Source organism: Gopherus evgoodei, chromosome 4 (assembly GCF_007399415.2).
Source record: "Gopherus evgoodei ecotype Sinaloan lineage chromosome 4, rGopEvg1_v1.p, whole genome shotgun sequence".
Taxonomy (NCBI): domain Eukaryota; kingdom Metazoa; phylum Chordata; order Testudines; family Testudinidae; genus Gopherus; species Gopherus evgoodei.
In genome coordinates, this window is record NC_044325.1 from 144,123,117 (window position 1) to 144,141,921 (window position 18,805).

General features: G+C 43.8%; 1 protein-coding gene across 1 annotated transcript; it reads left to right on the top strand.

The window, feature by feature from the left end:
- The first annotated feature begins 270 nt into the window (after positions 1-270).
- Positions 271-13,722, top strand: LOC115651275 (complement decay-accelerating factor-like). The gene is made up of 10 exons (XM_030562213.1): positions 271-340; positions 918-1,106; positions 1,878-2,069; positions 3,027-3,126; positions 6,824-6,906; positions 7,597-7,791; positions 8,024-8,077; positions 8,952-9,107; positions 9,237-9,422; positions 13,259-13,722. Exons 1-10 carry the CDS (start codon positions 271-273, stop codon positions 13,279-13,281), a joined length of 1,248 nt encoding a protein of 415 aa, XP_030418073.1. The 3' UTR covers positions 13,282-13,722.
- Positions 13,723-18,805: the final 5,083 nt, after the last annotated feature.

The window sequence follows — 18,805 nt, forward strand, 5'->3', positions numbered from 1 at the left end:
TCCTGGCATTGTTCAGGCCCCGCCCCTTCTCTCCTGACCCCGCCTCCAACCAGTCCTGGCATTGTTCAGGCCCCGCCCCTTGTCTCCTGACCCCGCCTCCAACCATTCTCAGCGCTATTCAGGCCCCGCCCCTTATCTCCTGACCCCGCCTCCAACCAGTCCTGGCATTGTTCAGGCCCCGCCCCTTGTATCCTGACCCCGCCCCCTTCTTTCTCACTTGTGCTCAGCACGGCGCCGGCTGCGGCTCGGAGCTCCGTGCCTGTCCTCGCCATGTCCCCGGGGCTCCCCGGCCCCGCGCTGGCCCTGGGGCTTCTGGCTCTGCTGCTGCCTGGGACTCGCAGTGAGTTGCGAGGGGGCTCGGCAAAGCGCCTCCATGCGCCGTGCAGGGCGGGGCTTCCCGGGGCCGGGGACTGCGGATAGTGCCGGTGGGGGGAGGCAGGGCAAGAGCGAGGGGCCGCCCGGGTCCAGGGCTGCGCTTCAGCCCGTGGGTTGGCCCCTCCTGTCACTGGGGGGGTCCCTTCCAGGCAAAGGGGAGTCTCTCTGCCTGCTCTGTGCGCTGGGTCCCCCCGAGCCCCTTCCCCGGTGCACTCAGCCCGGGGACTGCCGCCTGCCCCCGGGGTTCCCTCGTTCTCCGGAGTTCCTACCATGGGGAAAATGCCTGGGAGGTTTGGCCGTGATTTATGCCTCCTGTGTTTCCCAGCTGTGTGGCTATTGCTGCCGGCCACCGTCTTCAGTTCCCAATTTAAACCCCCGAGGTGGGTGGGTCTGGGAAATCGGAGTAATCTCCCTGGTGGGCTCACCTGGTCTGTCGCAGCTCTCTCTTCTCACATGCATCTGGTGGCTTCAGGATCCTTCTGGTGTGCAAAGCTACTAGAATAAATATGTTCGGTTAAAACGGGCTTTTGTTCTGTCCACAGGTGACTGTGGACCCCTGCCAAAGCTGAATTATGCTATCCCCTCTGATATGGATTGGATAGAGGGCTTCCCTGTTAACACACAAGTTACATACAAGTGCCGTGATGGCTTTTTAAAAATCCCTGGAAAGTCAGACACTGTAGTGTGCCTTTCAAACTCGCAATGGTCAAACATCAATGAGTTTTGTGGTCGTAAGTATTTTATTTCTCTGGACTGAAGTTCCTTGGGCTGCCTTTCACTTATGAAAAGATAAGACCTTTCCTATGTAGTAGTATAGTCAAAATTAGCTCTGCCCTGTAATGATACCTAAAGGGAAGGGAAAACATTTATATTATGTTTAACGGCTTTCTTCTAGTCTGGGCCTACAAACATTGAAATGCATGAATCCTAGTTATATGCTTATTTCTTGGCATCACTACTGGGGTTGTTTGGGTGGCCTAACATGCTTTTGGGGAGATGGTAAGAGTAGAGTGACCAGACAGCAAGTGTGAAAAATCGGGACGGGGGGTGGGAGGTAATAGTAGCCTATACAAGAAAAAGACCTCAAAATCGGGACTGTCCCTATAAAATCGGGACATCTGGTCACCCTAGGGTAGAGTAACCTTAACTCTGAATTTCCTGGATTTATAATACAGTAAAAGCTTTGCTATCCAGCATGTTGGGGGTATGGGGGGTACCAGTTAATCAAATATTGCAGTTAATTAAGTATTATACTTACCAATGGAATACCAATTTTCAAAAATTAGAATACAATAAAAAGTTTTCCATTGAGGGCCCATTCAGCATAGGGTCTATTTAACAAAGGGTATCCAAATGTGATTGTTAGTAACCTCCTTAAAGTACTGCTAAGGGAATAATTTGTTTTCCAAACATTGAGTTTTGGTCTGTTGTTACAACAGACTGTTTCTATACCTGTCTTCATAGCCAAACCTTTCAGATCTAATGCATGTCTCTACTGCTAGGTAGCTGTGATGTCCCAACAAGGTTAAAGTTTGCTGCCTTAAATAAGGAAGATGAGATGAAGAATTACTATCCTGCTGGGATCACTGTGAGATATACTTGTCGCCCAGGGTATGAGAACATCACAGAAATGCTTCTTGTTAGTACTTGTCTTGACAACTTAACATGGTCAGAAGCCCCTGAGTTTTGTAGAAGTGAGTATCTTTTTTTGTTACTTTTCTGTCTCACTTGATCTGAAAACATCTTTCACAATTAGGACTAGTAGGCAGCTGGTTCCCAGTTTGCTAGCTTAATTGATATTTAGTTTGAAGGGCTGTTTAGCCATGTTTTTGCCTAGGATAAATTGCAATAGCTGTATTTCCATGGAATATTTAGTTGTTCTTAAAACTGACTGGTGAAGATCGAGTACCAGGGTATCACTGGCTATATGAATACATTATGTCTGATTTGAATTTCATATGAAAGTAAATTTCTAATACAGTACATTTCGACTAGAATAACCCTGGTAAATGACTTATTGTAGGGGGAAGGAGAAATTTCTGCCATTGAACTTCCCTGAGGATTATGAGAGGTTTCTTGTCTGTCTTCATTAAAATGGATGACATGAATGGAGTATTTTTTTCCACAATGCTTGGTAACCTGTGGAACTTACTGCCACTAAAGAGTAAATCAAAGAATTCTGTGGGATTAAACACAAAGGGGGTTGCACACTTAACATGCATAAATAAGGATAAAAAGACATCATGGGTATTATATTTTTGGAACATAAGTCAACCATTAACTGTGGGGGTTTTGATAAAACTGTCCTTCCCACTCTCCACCCCTGGCTCCAGTGGGCAATTTATTGCATAATTACCCCTTTTGGTCTGGACATCTGTGCAGGGTACAGCCTGCCAGGGGTTGAGCACCTTCAGTTGCTACTGGGGTACGACTGAGCCCTGTGTGGGTTTTACACATGTGTCCGAAGCCGCTGTCAGAGAGACGGTACTGGACTAAAAGATCCTGTGATCTGGTTTGGTGTGACACTTACTATATAAAGTGATCTGAGTGGGCATGCAGCTATAGCCTTCCTAAGTATGTTGTTGTTAGCTCTTCTGTTTCCCTCATGACAACACAAGTTAATGCTAAATACTAGCCTTGGTCTCTATTAGGGAAATCATGTGGTCATCCAGGAGAAGTATTCCATGGCAGAGCTGTTCATAAAACAGAATTTCTGTATGGTGCAAAAATAGACTTCCTCTGTGAAGATGGGTGAGTGTCAAGGTGCCTCTGGTAGTTATTTCACAGAACTTTGTTGTACAATTGCTGGCTAACTGCAAAATAAGGCATGGTCTAACTTCAAAACCATACTTAGAGGTAGTGGTATCAACTGCAGCTTTGGGGTGAGCTCTCATTTGGAAGTAGAGCTTTCAGATAGTTTAGTAGTATGGATTCTGACTCCACCCTCCCCATTTTGAAGATGAAGTAGAAATGGGAAGAAGTCCCAGCTGTGTGTAGAGGAAGGAGAATAGAAATTTGCTGTGGTGTCTTTACTTTTTGCACCCAGTATAGTTCAGTGAACACCAGATCCTGTCCAGATGTGTTATGTAGTGCCACAGTCTATAACAAGTATAAAATCAGGCCCAGTATGTCCCAGTTCACATGCAGCTGGGCTTGAACTTAAATCTTTCCCGGGGTGGCTCCAGGCCACAGCACGCCAAGAGCGTGCTTGGGGCGGCAAGCCACGGGGGGCGCTCTGCCAGTCGCTGCGAGGGCAGCAGGCAGGCTGCCTTCGGCGGCTTGCCTGCGGAGGGTCTGCTGGTCCCGCAGCTTTGGTGGAGCCTCCGGCATGCCTGCGGGAGGTCCACTGAAGCTGCGGGATCAGCGGACTCTCGGCAGGCAAGTCGCCGAAGGCTGCCTACCTGCCGTGCTTGGGGCGGCAAAATGCCAAGAACCACCCCTTATCTTTCCACATGGAATGCAAATGTTCTCAGGTGGAGTTGTCCAGTAAGTGGTGAGGTAGATTCTCAGTGGCCTGGCTTCTGGTGGGAAGAACATTACCTGGTTGAAATATTTGTGGGATGCCCTAAATTTTGTCGCATGGGCCCTGGATGTGATTCAGGCCTACGTGTAACTTCTATCACAAACTAAAATTGGCACAAATATTTTTAAGCTTTTATACACAGTAGAAAGTAGATCCAAATTATGGTATGTGTCTAGACAAATAGGTGAGCATAAAATGATTGGGTTTTTTCATTTTTTTTTTTTTTTTAAGGAAGTACTGCATAGAAGGTGTAGGGTGTTCAAGTTTCTGTTTGAAAAAACTACCCCAGTAAAATTGGTCTGGCACCCAAGACAGAATTCGGGGGGCAGCATTCTGTGCACTCCCCACGGGGCACGCAGGAGCTTCTGGTTCCACTCCCATCGCGCTGCCGAAGAAGGACCTTCCGCCGAAATGCTGCAGGTGACAGCGGCAGTCATTTAGCTGCTCAACTGCCTGCCTCTGTTTTCCGCGGCACGTCGGCAGAAGGTCATTCTTTGGTGGCGTGACGGGAGCGGAACCGCAAGCTCCCGTGGGGCGCGCACAAAATGCCGCCCCCCGAATGCTGGTGCCCTAGGCGACTGCCTGGGGTTACCTAGTGGAAGCACCAGCCCTGGTCTGTCAGTTGTCTTTGCAGCTACAAAGCACTTGTATGAACCACGCTTTCCATCAGTCTGTAACTTGGTTCAAATTTTGCATGCATGGTTTTAATCAGGGTTTAGAGAACTGGAAAAGATCTTTAGTTGCGAAACGAAAAACAATTCTGTACCAAAAACTGTTCTTTGTCTCTTTCCTATTAAAACCTTAACACTCCCTAACTCCAAACACACATGGTTAGGCCTGGTCTCAGCTTAATATAGATTGACATAGGTATGGCACTCAGGGTGTGAAAAATCCACCCCTCTGAGCACCATAGCTATGCTGACATAACCCCTGGTGTAAATGCAGCTAGATCCATAGAAGAATGTGTCAGTCAACCTAGGACTGTCCCTCTGGGATGCGGTGTTTCTACAGTGACAGAAAGGCAGTAGGCTGCATGTACGCTGTAGTGTTCTGCAGGTGTAGCTACGTTTGTATAGTCCCTGTAGTATAGATATTGCCTTTTCCCATAGTGCTAGAGGAAAGATGGTAGGGAAGGCTGTGTGGCCGCATACCCCATTCACTAATTTCTATGCAAGCATCTTTTAAAGGTCACACACTCTTGGAAATGGAATGCTGCTGACAGAGGAGGGGTAGCCAGGGCTGCACAGACGTTGGACGGCCTGGGGCAAAATCTGGAACTGAGGCTTCCCACCCTTCCAAAAATAAATTACTGCCGTGGTGGGGAATGAGGCAGGAGTGAGCCCACTGGAGTGGCTCCTGTCCTGTCAGGCTGGGACCAGCTCTGGGTATTGAGACCTGGCACATGACGTTGCAGCACTGCTCAGGTTTGGCCCTGTTGCCTCTCTGTCATTGCACTGCAACCTGGTGTGCTGAGCTTGCAACATCCTGCAGTTTGGGGGCCCTCTTAAGGGGGGGGCCTGGGGAAAACTGCCTCTCTTGACTCCCCCTGTGGCAGCCTAGAGATGCTTAGGCTGAACCACTGACTTTCAGAGTGAAGTGTATGGTCAGAGTGGACAGTATTTATTTTTAATTCTTGACTACCCCGGATAAGAAGGCAGTTACCAAAGGTGTAGAATGCCAGGTTGTTCCATTTCAGAACGGTTCCACCGGATGGGACCACAACGGTAGTTGTCGGCTTGTAGCATGCAAGTCTAAATCCTTTCATGTGTGAAAGCACTCTGAACAGTCTGACAGTATCTAAAATTCCTAGCCCTTTGGGGATTCATCACACTGAGTAACTGGGACTGGTTTAAGGACTCTTTCTGCCTTCTCTAGCAATGGAAGAAGTAAGGATCACTACAATGTGTGAGTTAGAGGGGAGAGAATCCCCCATTTTGCTGTGCAGAGGATTAATGACTTTTCCCAAGTGTCTGATTCAGTATGGACCTATTAAGCTTGCAGAGAGCATGTTGTATCCACCTATTTGCTTGCTTCAATTGCCTTTTACTACTCCATGTGCCTTGATCCTGCTGGTATTTTCACAGCAGGAATGATCTTATTCAATGTCTGTTGCCCCTTTTTGACCAAGTGGCTAGTCAAAGTTCAGGGCCCTGGTGATATTCCAGTTGGGAGTAGGAATTGATCGTGGAATCTGGTATTTTCTTTGATGTAGCCTTGCTTATTTGCAAGGAATGTAGAAAGTCCCGCTTCTCCAAATGCAGAAGAAACCAAAGGCAAAGGAGTAGATTTTTTTAGCTTACATGCCCAAGCTTCTTTTCATCCAGCACCCTTGACCCACAATCTCTAAGTTTCTTTCAAGGTCACACCATGCTTACAAGCTTCTGCTTGGCTTTGTTCAGGTTCTCTCAGTCTCCCTGGTTCTATTCTGCCTTGTGACCCTTGACAGGAAAACAAAAACAAAAACATCTTTCAGCAAAATCCCTTCCACCCACAGAGTGCACAACTCCTGAGTGGGTTCACGTTATCTCTGTTTTCAGGTGGGGCATTGTGATGGACTTCTCACAATTATTTTGGGAAGGTTTCAGAGTGTTAGTCCTGTTAATCTGTATCAGCAAAAAGAACGAGGAGTACTTGTGGCACCTTAGAAGCTTATGCCCAAATAAATTTGTTAGTCTCTAAGGTGCCACAAGTACCCCTCGTTCTTTTTATTAACGGAAGGGTACATTGATACCCATCAATCTCTCAATGAGGTTTTAACTCAACCCATAACAAGGCTTCACCCAGGTCATAAGTCGCCACCTGTAAGCTGAAAGAATCAATATTCCAAATTGCCAGACAGTTACACAAGCAATCAATGAACTAGGTAAGAAACTTGATACTCTTTTTTTTTTGTTTGTTTGTTTTTCTTTTTTATGTTTTGTTTAGGTACAAATTAATTGGGCGGCCTTTCATTCATTGTGTGCTTAAGGGAGATGAAGTTGAATGGAGTGAACTTCCAGCTTGCCGAGGTAATATTCATCCAACTTTCCCTATACACCTAAGTCTGAGGTTTCTTTGGAGTCGAACTCAATCTAAAACCTCTCACAGTTTGCCTCTCTCCTGCTTTGGACACTTATGTGGAGGGTGTGTCAGCCATGCTGTTGCTATGAGAAATGTTTTCATTTTCCTATTGTGGAATACTTGAAGACCTTACCACTGTTTTCCCAAGATCACAAAACCATCCTTTCCTATGAGTAATGTTTGGGACTGGATGTGCTCTGGTGAGAGAGTTTGCCAGGGTCCTATGTCATGAGGACCAGTGCCAGTTTGCATCATAACATTTAGAAGAGGGTGGAGTAAAGCTTGAAAGAAGGGAAGACTTCCAAATCGGAGGGAGGAAACTCTCTCAGATTTGGTTAACATACAGTACTAACTACATTTTCAAATGGCTAAATGTTTTTCTTCTTTTAGGGATCTTAGATAAACTTTTTGTTAAGTTAATGTTTGCACTCTTAACTGAAACTTTGTATTAATTTTAATGAGACCAGGTTGGTGAGATCATCTCTTTAGGACCAACTTCTGTTGGTGAAAGATAAGCTTTCAAGCCACATAGGGCTCTCAATATTCTCTCACCCATCTCGTCTCTCCCATATCCTGAGACTAACACAACTACAACAACACTCAAACATTCATAGTCATGACCTTTTGTTTTCCTACAGCGATTACTTGTTCTTCCCCTCCTTACATTGCCAATGGAATGTATGATGGCAGGGGTGTAGAAAATTTTGCTTATAACTCAACAGTAACTTACAGATGTGACCGTGGGTTCCAGCTTATTGGAGCTGCCTCCATTTATTGTACAACAAAAGATAAAACAAGTGGAATCTGGAGTGGACCTGCTCCTAAATGCAAAGGTGAGTAATGTGTGTTTAGTGTCTTCCTCTGCTACTTTTTTGCACCAGGTAAAACTATTATTGCTAGGCACAAAATAACTTAAGTTTAAGTTGCATGGCCAACTTTGTTAATGTATTTTTAAATGTTTCATCTTAATATGCACTGATATTTAGGAAACCATCACTGAGGGGCTGTTCATAAAAGAATAATGTAACACTTTTGAATTTTTTTTTATCCCTCCTTTTGCTGTAGACACAACTGCACGTGTCCTATTAAAAGGAAATGAAACAAGTGGTACTTTCTCAGGTGAGTTGAAAGAAAATTGGTTTGTTTAAAGATGTAGTTTCCACAATTTCACACTGTACACTACATTTTTATTCATTATTTCCATGATCTAACTTGTATAATTTTTGAAAATGTTAGTGGTAACACTGCTGTGAAATTTTGGGAGAGAACTTGGTTATCTGACTCCTAAGCATGTCTTACAGTTGTATTTTCTGGTAGTTTACCAAATGTATGGCTTTGAACATAAGATGATGGGTAAAGAATATAGGAGGGGTTTAACTGGTGCTGTTGGGGGTCAGTAATATGCTGATAAATGGGTTCAGAATGAGATAAGGTCTGGAAGTGCAAGGACAGAGGTTAGAACAGTTTTTAAGAGAAGATATTTGCTTTGGGACAGATTCTTAGCTAGTATAAATGATTGTAGCTTCACTGAAGCCAGTAGAGCTGATACCCTACACATGCTGCAGAACTATATTGCTATCAATACACAGTAACATTCCCTCAATAGTTGAATAAGAATAAAGAAGAGTGTGATTTGGTGGTAGCTGTTTAACTGCTAGAAAATTAATTATTTTTTGTTAGGAATCCTATAATGTACTTTGATTAGACGTAATCTTCTTTGATATATTTCAGAGTAGCAGCCGTGTTAGTCTGTATCCGCAAAAAGAACAGGAGTACTTGTGGCACTTTAGAGACTAACACATTTACTTGAGGATAAGCTTTCTGGGCTACAGCTCACTTCATCGGATGCATCCGATGCATTAACCTTGCATCCAATGAAGTGGGCTGTAGCCCATGAAAGCTTATGCTCAAATAAATTTGTATCTGTGATTGTTCCTATCAAAACTGAGCAGAGATTAAAAATACCAACTTTAGTCCATTTTATTCTATTTAGGTTCTTATAATACATCCAGTAACATGGTACCCGAGCAGCATCTGAAAAAGAAAATAAAAAGCAGACCATATTATGTATCACAATTTCAAAACAAATATTTCACCATCACTTCCTCCCGTTCTTCCTCATTTCCCAGTGGTGACCTGAGGACGCGAGGTGAGTCTTGTGCCATATCTTGAAGGTCACTAAATCTGGGTTCTGGCAGACTAGAGGGAGGAAGTGAATTTTCATGCCTTGGCTTACAGCTAAAGCTTTTGGTTCTCACATGTTTTTCTTTATTGTTAGATAATTGGATTACTCCACCACTGTTCAGATTTGCTGTACCCCTGTACGTTAATCGGAACTATTGTTCTGTCAGAACAAATGAAAGATCTATTTGCCGCCAAAGTTACATGGGAATCTCTGGAGTATTACCCAGCGCCACGTGCTTTCAAAACTTAAAATGGTCAGAAGTCCCAGGGTTCTGTGGAAGTGAGTCTTTTTCCTTTTCTGTTTCAATTGATCTCTACAAGACATTCTTGTGCAGTTAATATAGTCTTCCATTTAGCAGCTGGGTCAGAGTTCAGTCCTGGCTGCACTGATCTTAACATCTTGAAATATCTTTCTGTTTTAAATGTTTTGTCTTCAATTCACTGGATGTCTCCTTATTCTATTATAAGAGGATAAAAAGGAGAGCCCAATTGACCCCTTATAATGATCCAAAAGCAAGAGAACTTTATACGATACACATCAAAAACCTGTTTTTCTCCATGGACAATGAGGCTATGGCCTAATATTAATCTCCTTCTATACTAGCGAGATCTTTGCTATCCAGGAGAACAAGAGCATGGCAGAACTGCTGCTATAACAGATTTCCAATTCGGTGCAAGAGTGGATTTCACCCATGAAGAAGGGAGAGTATCAGGCTGTGGCGAATGACTAAGAGCTGCTGGCTGACTCTGGAAACTGAGCATCAAAGGGTAATTTCAAACTTACTCAAGGTTTGTGCTACAGAACCAAATGCTCATAGGCAGAACTTTGAAACTGAACTTGACCAAGGATGGGCTGTGATTCCCGGCCTTCCACACTTCAAACAAGAACCCAGCTCTGTCCCAAGTTTTAGTGCAGGGTTTCTGGATTTTGGGTCTACTGAAGTTTAGGTTGCTAAAATCTTGGCTTGATGGGAGAATCTGTACTGCCTAGCTCTCGAGTTGAAAAAGATCATAGAGAATCTTATTTATACAAGGAAACAAGAAAGATACTAAAAGGGATTCCAAAGCTTCTTGGGGCCCAGTCCTGAGTTGATGTAAACAGTCATAGCTCCGCTGAGCTCAATAGAACAATGATGAAGGATTTTGCCTACTGCTGTAGCGTGAGTTGTTTCTTGCTATGTAATGTTCCCCAGTCATGCTAGTACTGATAGGCCAACAGTTACTTTTTATGGCCAGAAATGCAGTCCAAATTTCTGGACTATTGGACAAGTAATCAAGGAAGCAGATAAATATGATTTTTATTCTTCTTTATTCAGGTATAAGTTAATTGGACCATTTCTTCCCAAATGTGTCTGGAAGCAAAAGTTGTGTGGAATAAGGTGCTTTCAGCTTGCCAATCTAATGGCTTTAAAACAAGCTGGTGCCCAGAGATGTTGGCTTTGGTATGGAGCTGAGATTAGAAGTAGCATAGATTGTTTGTTTGTTTTTCAAGGAGTGAAAGACTAGTAACCCTTATGGGTAAAGTCCTTCCTTCCCCTAACTCTGACTACATGCTTGAAATCTAAGTTCCTTTGGAATGAAAAAAATCTTAAATTTATTTTCCCAGTGAGCTCTCTGTAAACTTCCAAAAAAACCCAAACAAACAAAAACTTTTGGACCCTTCTTGAGGAGGGAGGATCTGTAAAAATTCACAGCCTGGTGTCTGGTCTAGTACCAGTTGTGCTATTGGAAAAGTTCCAGCTTAGCTTTATGCTGCTGGAACACTTGAGGAGCTTAATGCTGTCCCCCGAGGATGCAGGTCAAGCAGCTGTATTGACCTGTGTCTCATGTAAGGGAGGTATGTGCTTGGAGGCAGTGTCTCAAGGTTTGTGCTGTCAGCCTGGAGACTGAGGCAATGAGCAGTGCTGGAGAAAGGTTGAGGCAAAACTTGAGAACTGTGTCCAATATCTGGCAGAGTTAATGCCTCAGATCTTTCTAAAATACAGTGGTAATTACACTAACAAATTGCTAAGTACCTTTCCCTCTTGGTATTTGGGACAAATAACAACAAGCCTTTTAAGTAATTTACTTTTTAACTGAAACTTTTTTGTTTAATATTAAATATAATAATTCCTCTTTTACTTTAGACTCCTGCTATCCTTAATGGAATAGATGGCAGAAATGTCGAAAGCTTTGCCTGTGCCTCTGCAGCAACATAGATGTGACCGTGCTTTGTCTTTCTTTGAAGAGGATCCATTTATTGTTCCATGAAAAAAACAATGTACTGCGGAGTTGGCCTGGCCTGAATGCAAAGGCGACTAGCATTTAGTATTTGCCTCTCATTCTACTGTCATGCACCAGGAAAAGTATTAATTACTAGGCAAGCACCTAAATGTGAGGAAATTGGTTCTTTTAGCTTAAACAGCTCAATAAATATCTTTTTAAAACTGACCTTGTTGGAAGCTTAAGCTTTATAGAACAGCTGATCCGCCATAAATAACTTCTTGGGAGCAATTCTGCCTCTCCTAGTGCCTGCATTTTTTTGCCTTCCATACTTTAAAGTTCTAAGACACATCTCAGACCAGGGTATGACTACACTATATAAACTGCTACAGTGGCACGGCTGAAGGTCTGCAAGCGCGCCGCTTAGTGTAGACGCTACTTATGCCGACGAGAGAGGTTCTCCCATCCACGTAGGTAATCCAACTCTGCAGGAGGCAGTAGCTAGGTCAGCAGGAGAACTCTTCCATCAGTTTACTACTATCCACACCAGGGGTTAGGTCAGCCCAGCTGCGTGTCTCAAGTGTGAGAAATCCGTGGCCCTGAAACATAGCTCTGCTGGTGTAAATTCCTAATGTGGGCCAGCCTCAGGACCACGCTTTCACCATATACTTGATATGTTTCTCCTTTGCAAAGCCTAGCTCAACGGTTATGCCAATCTGGAAATACCAGCCCCCCAACTTCCTGGGGGGAAAACAGTAAAACGTTCTTTGATCTTGCTCCATGCACAGGCGGATGTTGAGACCTCTTGCCGATTTTGGTCACACCAGTATTTTCCCCAAACGTTCTGGGTTATCTTTATTCATCCTCCAAGAGCAATTTGTTTTCTCTCTCTACACATCTGAAAGCAAATTCCCAGAGTAAACGAAACAAGTTAGGAGTGGCTTGAGTAGATTTTCAGAGAGGGCCTATATTTTTAGCCCTGCTTAGAGAAGCTGCATCATATGTTAGGTCCTAGCCACAGAGCTCATGGGTTTGTAGACTGTAAAGGTCTAAACTCACTACCAGTTGTGTAGCATAGTGGGCAAACCATGCACTTCTAATGCATTCTTTGAGTGTCATCCAGATTATTTGATGTGTGGAGTTGTAATCCTGTTACTTAGATTTGTTAGTATGAAGACCATGGATGTGGTCCTGAATTATAAAACCCTGATTTGTCACATGATCATCCTTTCCCTTGATAAAACTAAAAGGCATGTTTACTGCCTCCATGAAATTTGTGTAAAGTAAATTTTGTAATGGATGGAAATCAAAGTTAAAGAAAAAATCACTGAGTTAATTTGGTGGTCCCCAAACTGTGTTGCCTGCATGACCCCATTTTCAGACTTGATTGCTCCAGTGATCCCAGACAGCATAGGGGATGCTATTTAGTAGAGTAAATGGAGTCCTCCGCACATGGGATTGTGACCCAACTGCTGATGGTATGACCTCAAGTGGGGTCATGACCCATAGTTAGTAAACTGCTGAGTTAAGATACACACCAAGCTCTTACAGATTATCTAGTGGACTGACTTCAATTGAATTTGGACACATGCCTAACCTTTATGTTTTAAATGGATCTCTTCTGGCATACCTCTTATTTCTGGACCTTTCTTTCCTTTCCATCTTCCCACTAGTCCTTGGGTCAAAAAGCACCTAATGTCCTGTGGATTAATACACAAGGATAATCCTTGCTTAACATTTTAAATTGTAGTAGCTCCTGAAGGCAACAACCAAGTTGGGTCCTTTTATGCTAGGTGGTGTTAAATGACAGTCCATGCCGTGAGAAGGTATATCTGACCCATTATTCACTATGTACAACCTTTTGATTTGTGAATGACAATACTCCAATGTTATCTATTTAATGCTTATTTCCAGTGTGTGCTGCACCTCCACTTTGAAGTTGAAATGGGCTTAGTCGTCTTCTGGTAAACTGGACAGTACAGCTTACTAGAGGGGAGCCTAGACACGTATGAGAGAGCCCTTAAGATCCCTGAAGATTGCAGAAGAACTATGCAAACAGATATTCTGATGCTCCCATGAAATTTTTACAAAGGACTTATCTCATCAGAGCACCTTTCTCTTCATGTCTGAAACATGAAAGAGCCCCGAAAAACCTGCCTGCCTTCAATGTTAGATAATCTGGGAGCAGCTCAGTTGCCTCATCCATGCTGTACACTTACTGCTAATTTCCAAATATAATATTTGGTATAAACTAAGATATTAATTGCTGCTTCCATATGTATGGCTTGTTCCTGGGATCTGTTAACTGATATTCATGAGTGTTCTATTTCAGGTGACTTTTAATTTCTTCTCTTTATATTGAGAATAGCCATTATCTTGGTGAGCAAATAAAAACATTTTTAAGCTTTCAGCTTAATATTTCACTTTCTCTATCTCAAACCAATATTGCCTTAATTGTAGAAAGCCACTGTAAGATACTTGAATTTCTGTGAAGCTGAAGTCATTATTTACCTATAATGCCATGGAAAGATTTAGTAAGAGCAAAACAAATGAAGGATCCTCAGTGTGTGTGTGTGTGTGTGTGTGTGTGTGTAAATCTAGCCAATGAGAGAGGGATGTGCAGAGATGTAGAGTAGTTTCAGTTGTTACATGGGTTCTGGAGTCCCACTTCCAAGGTCTGTGGTTTTACAGTCTGAGTATCTGTGGAATTTCTTTGTCAGATATCTAAATGCATTTGGTTCTTGTGATAGGGGAGAACCCACAAAGATGACAAAGTAAATTAAGCAAGTATTGAGCTGTCTTCTTTAATTTCACCCTCAATAATTTATGCTACAAGTAACAGTAGTAGGATTAAAATCAGATAGAAGTAGTGTTGTGGGAGAATGAAACTCGACATTACTGCAACCATTTTGTATCCAGCCACTGTTGGCAGAAAAGCAAATACCATATTGTTAGGACTCTGAGAGCCTAGGCCAAATAGCTGCATGGTTGCAGGTTGGCTAATCCAAATGGGAGGATGGAACTGTTAATGGAGCATGAGAATGGAAGGGAGTGTGGGGATAGGCGACCTTGGCTTTGAGTGCCCCCGGCATAAATTGAATTATGACTAGAAATGCTTTGCTGATAAGGAACAATTTGCTGAAGCTAGGGGAATTGGTGGCCCACTAGTCGTTACTACGGTGACTGGTAGGAGTTAGCAACAAAACTTTAAAGAAATACACTTTGGAGCAGTTCAGAGGAGCTTTTATTTGAAGAGAGACTGACATCTTCTCCCCAGCAGCTGGATGGAAGGAGCGCCCCCCGCCCCTGAAGCACGGCTGTTGATCACTTGAAACCCTTTCTGACTTTGGGTAACTATGTTTGGGATGCTCTAAACCACGTTGGGGACCCCTGCTCTAAACCTATTGCTCTTGCACATATGTGTGTGTTTGAGATTCAGTAAAGAAGGAGCTTCGGGGGAAAGCACTCTTGTTTGTATCAGTCATTTATCAGAGGGAGGTGCTGTCCCCTCATTGATTCCTGACTCTACCTGGAGAAAACAGGTTAAGTTACTACAGGTTTGGGTTTGGAAAGCCCTGGATAACAATGGGAGGATTTTTTAAAGTTATGGTTCCTTTTAATTTCCTTCAAGTTTTCTGTTTTACAGTTAACTTTGGGTGGACACGTAAGAGGCTGGGTAGCCTAAGCAAAGATGATTGTACAGGGAATTGAAGTATAAGAACTCTTCTGTTCTAATCAGAGGTTGCTAAGGAAGATAATTCTTTAGTTATGCCTGCACAACCTCCCCCGGCAGTGGCTATCCTTGAGCAAAATGAGACCTTCACTGGGTAGGGCAAGACGAATGCAAGTAGGAAACACATCCCAGTCAGTGACTGGCCCAGGCCACCACCGACAAGAAGAATGAGCCCGACTGCCTTCATGACAAAATGCAAGGCTCCACTGATTTTTGTTTTGCTATGTCAATCACACAATCTCACTCCAGCTCGACACACTATTCTGCCTGTGCTTAAAATAAGGAAAAGAATGGGGCAAGGGAAGTTCTAATTTCTCTAAATCCAAAAAGCCAAATTGCAAAATTGAAGGGGGGCGATGTAGACCATTCCTTTAAATTGTTTTGAGGGGTTCTCAGTTGCATCAGTTATGGGCTTGCTTTCAACAGGTGTAAAAAGACAAACTTTGATGTTTTATAGTTTAACAGTGAGAACAAATAAGTGCTCCGCTACAGTGATAAATAGAGGTCAATAATAGCTCACTAAGTCCACAACTATGCTTGGTATGACCCTGACTTCTATTGTCAAGCTTGCTTTCCGTGTGAGAACATGAGCTCCTGAGGCAAATTCCAGCCCTAATTCTATGATGCTATAATACGTTAGTGAAGCTAGGCTGTGCCGCAGGAATGTCCAACACATTCTGTGGACAGAGCTTTAACCAGGGTCGAGAGGCCAGGTTTTATATGCAGGACTCCATACTTAACACAACAAAGCTCAGCGCTGAGCAATACGACTGGAGTCAGATGCGTGCACAGCTTTCCCCAGGGCCTTTGCCATCGGGTGGAAGATAGAGAAAAGAGCCTTGTTAGGGGATAGGATGCCTCTTACTGTACATATCTGCTTTGGTGCTGCAGTAAGAGAAAGGAGAATGGGCCAGAGGGCAGCAGAGCCCAGAATTAAAATGGACCAAGTACCTGGGGGGAGATAATGTGCAGAACAGTGCAGCTGTGTTTTGAATGCACAATGGAGGAGCCGGAAAGGGCCAGCCCTAAGGCAGTGGGACTGGAATAGATGAACAGACAGGTACTGGAGAACACAGTCAGGCAAGGCAGGGCCTGGGAGTCTTTCTGAGAGGAGCTAATGAGAAGCAAGTTCTGTTGGTTGTTCTGATGGCTCACGTAGAGCTGAGACTGGGTGAATTATTCAAAGCGGACATTTCCCGCTGAGAGCAGGGTAGGCTGCTTATAATGGCCTTCCCTCTTATATTGTGAATGCAGGGCCAAATTCTCAGCTGGTGTAAATGGGCATAAACCTGACTTCATATAGTAGGGCCAGTTTTACCCCAACAGCGAATTTGAGACACAGTCTTTGCACTGTATTTTGATTCTATTTCCTCCTAAGCTTGGACTTCAGCATCTTCACATTACACAGGGACAGTCACACCCCTCCCATCCCATTTTCACTTTACACCAAAAGCAACATGATTCATGCTTCTCTGGACAGCTATCTTCCCTCTCTCCTTCTAAATTAAGCTGGTCCATTTCCCATATCCAAGTACAGACACAAATGTTGTGTAAAGTACACATCTCTGCTAATACCTTTTGTGTCAGTTCTTTTGTGCTCCAGTGCTAAACCCTTTCCCACGAAGCATCAGCCCAGGAAGAAAAATCTGCTGTGCTCTTTGGTTTTGGCACTTCAGTTCTTCAGCTGCTTTTGTCTGTTCCTGGAAACATTAAAGATCAACCCCCGGAACAGTTTTCTTTGTAATTGACTAATTCAACCTTGCAGGGTCACTTTTAGTACAGTGAGAGTCACGCTGTCAGTAGGTGCACTTGCTCTGATGGTGAAAGTAATCGCCATATTCACCCGTGTGATCCAGCTGTTGTGCTGGAAGGTATTAAGGCTGCCTTTAAGTATATATATTTGTTGGAAAATGTACGTGAACTGACACACAAAATGGCAAAATACTGTTTCCACTTGCAGCAGGAGAAAGTTTGTAGAATTTCGCTCCTGCTGTAATAAACGTCTAGCTTTGAATTTTTGGGGTTTTTTGTTTGTTGTTCGAGTCAATTGAGTGCTTGTCAAAGTGAGGAAAGAATAGTACAGAGCCAGGACAGCTACACATATGTTCAATGCACACTCCCCTCACCCAGCTTTGTCAGCCTCTTTGCTCCTAAGCTGCAGTATTCCCCCACTTTGATTGGCAGGAGCTTCCCCATAGTGCTGCTGGTGACCCTTAATTCTATCTTGATTATACACTTTGCCTTAACAATGAATCCCTCCTTTCACTCCCCAGCTCAGGCAAAATAAAAAGTGACTCTTGCCTGTGATGCTCTCATAGGTTATTAGGGACCTCAGGAGATCATCTACTCCAACCCCCTGCTCAAAGCAGAACCAATCCCCAAATGGCCCCCTCAGAAATTGAACTCACAACCCTGAGTTTAGCAGGCCAATGCACAACCCACTGAGCTATTCCTCCCCTCCAAAGTAGTTTTTCACTTCGGCCAGTCCAGCTGAATTTTGCAGTGGCTTGGTGAATTGCATAAATAGGGACTGGGATGAAACCCACTAATAGTCACTTTGTTCTAGACCCTGAATCCGGATCTCCAAAAGCATAAAGGAAAAAGGGTGTAATCCACTGGTCCTCTGAGTTTCTTGAGAGTCCTTAACACAAATGTTAATTAGCACCAACATGGTTTGGTCTTCAGTTTGTGGCTCTAGCCAACAGATCACCATGTGTAAGAAATGTTCCAGTGTGATTTCTATGAATTGGACATAGTCCTTGACGTGTAATAACTGCTTCACCCTGGGATTGGAGATCAATGGGGGATTTGAGGTCTATTTCCTTACAAGCCTTTAGGCTGGCTTCAAAGACTCCAAAAGGGCTCCAAAAGTTAGCAACCAATATTACTCACCATTATTTGATTAATTCTCTTTAGTATCTGTGACAATGCAAGCTGTGAACGCCTCAAACTTCATGAACTAGAGAGTGCTGGATCTGGGTTGGATGGGGGATCTAGAAAAATCACTTGCTGCAAGAAATGATGCTAATGCTTCAGTAGGTGGTGCTCTTCTCTCTGGATGTAGCAATGAATCGAGCATGCTGTCGAATGGTGGGTGCTCTGTTTCAGATGAGAGGTAAAACCAAGATTTTGACTGCTAGTGGCCATTAAAAATCCTAAGACCACTCCTGCAAGAGTCAAAGCATTCACCCTGGTGTCCTCAGTTCCTGCCCTAAACTTATGTAAAGTTGCTGTGTGCTGTTAGACAGGAGTTACTTTGCTTCCCACAGGTGGCTGCACTGGGGGAGGGGTATAAAAGACCCACAGCACAGCTGTGGCTGGCCCAGGTCAGTTGGTTCGGATGCGGGCTGTGAGGCTATGAAATTGCGTTGTAAACATTTGAGTTTGTACTGAAGCCTGGACTCAGAGGCCCCGGGATGTGGGGGAGAGTCAGGCTGACCTGGGCTCTGAGACTTGGTGGAACTGGTTCTGGTGCAATCCTGCAGGGGGCTCAGTGCTCTCCACTCCCATTGAAGTCAATAGGAGTTGAGGACACTCAGCAGCTCCCATAAGGTGCCCTACACCTTGGAGGGTTGTGCCTGAAGTCCAGCGCTAAATGACACATCAGCAATATTGACAGACCTGAAATGTTAACTCCTAACCAACCATCTTTTAGCTGTTCTGACCAGATCCTAAAAAATCTCTCAGACCCTCTAAAACATGAGCTGTGCCATGATTAAAATCTCAGT

Coding starts and splice junctions, on each gene's coding strand:
- LOC115651275 (XM_030562213.1), top strand. CDS start 271: ATGTCCCCGGGGCTCCCCGGCCCCGCGCTGGCCCTGGGGCTTCTGGCT. Junction 341..917: donor GCTGCTGCCTGGGACTCGCA/GTGAGTTGCGAG, acceptor TTCTGTCCACAG/GTGACTGTGGACCCCTGCCA. Junction 8,078..8,951: donor AACAAGTGGTACTTTCTCAG/GTGAGTTGAAAG, acceptor TATTCTATTTAG/GTTCTTATAATACATCCAGT.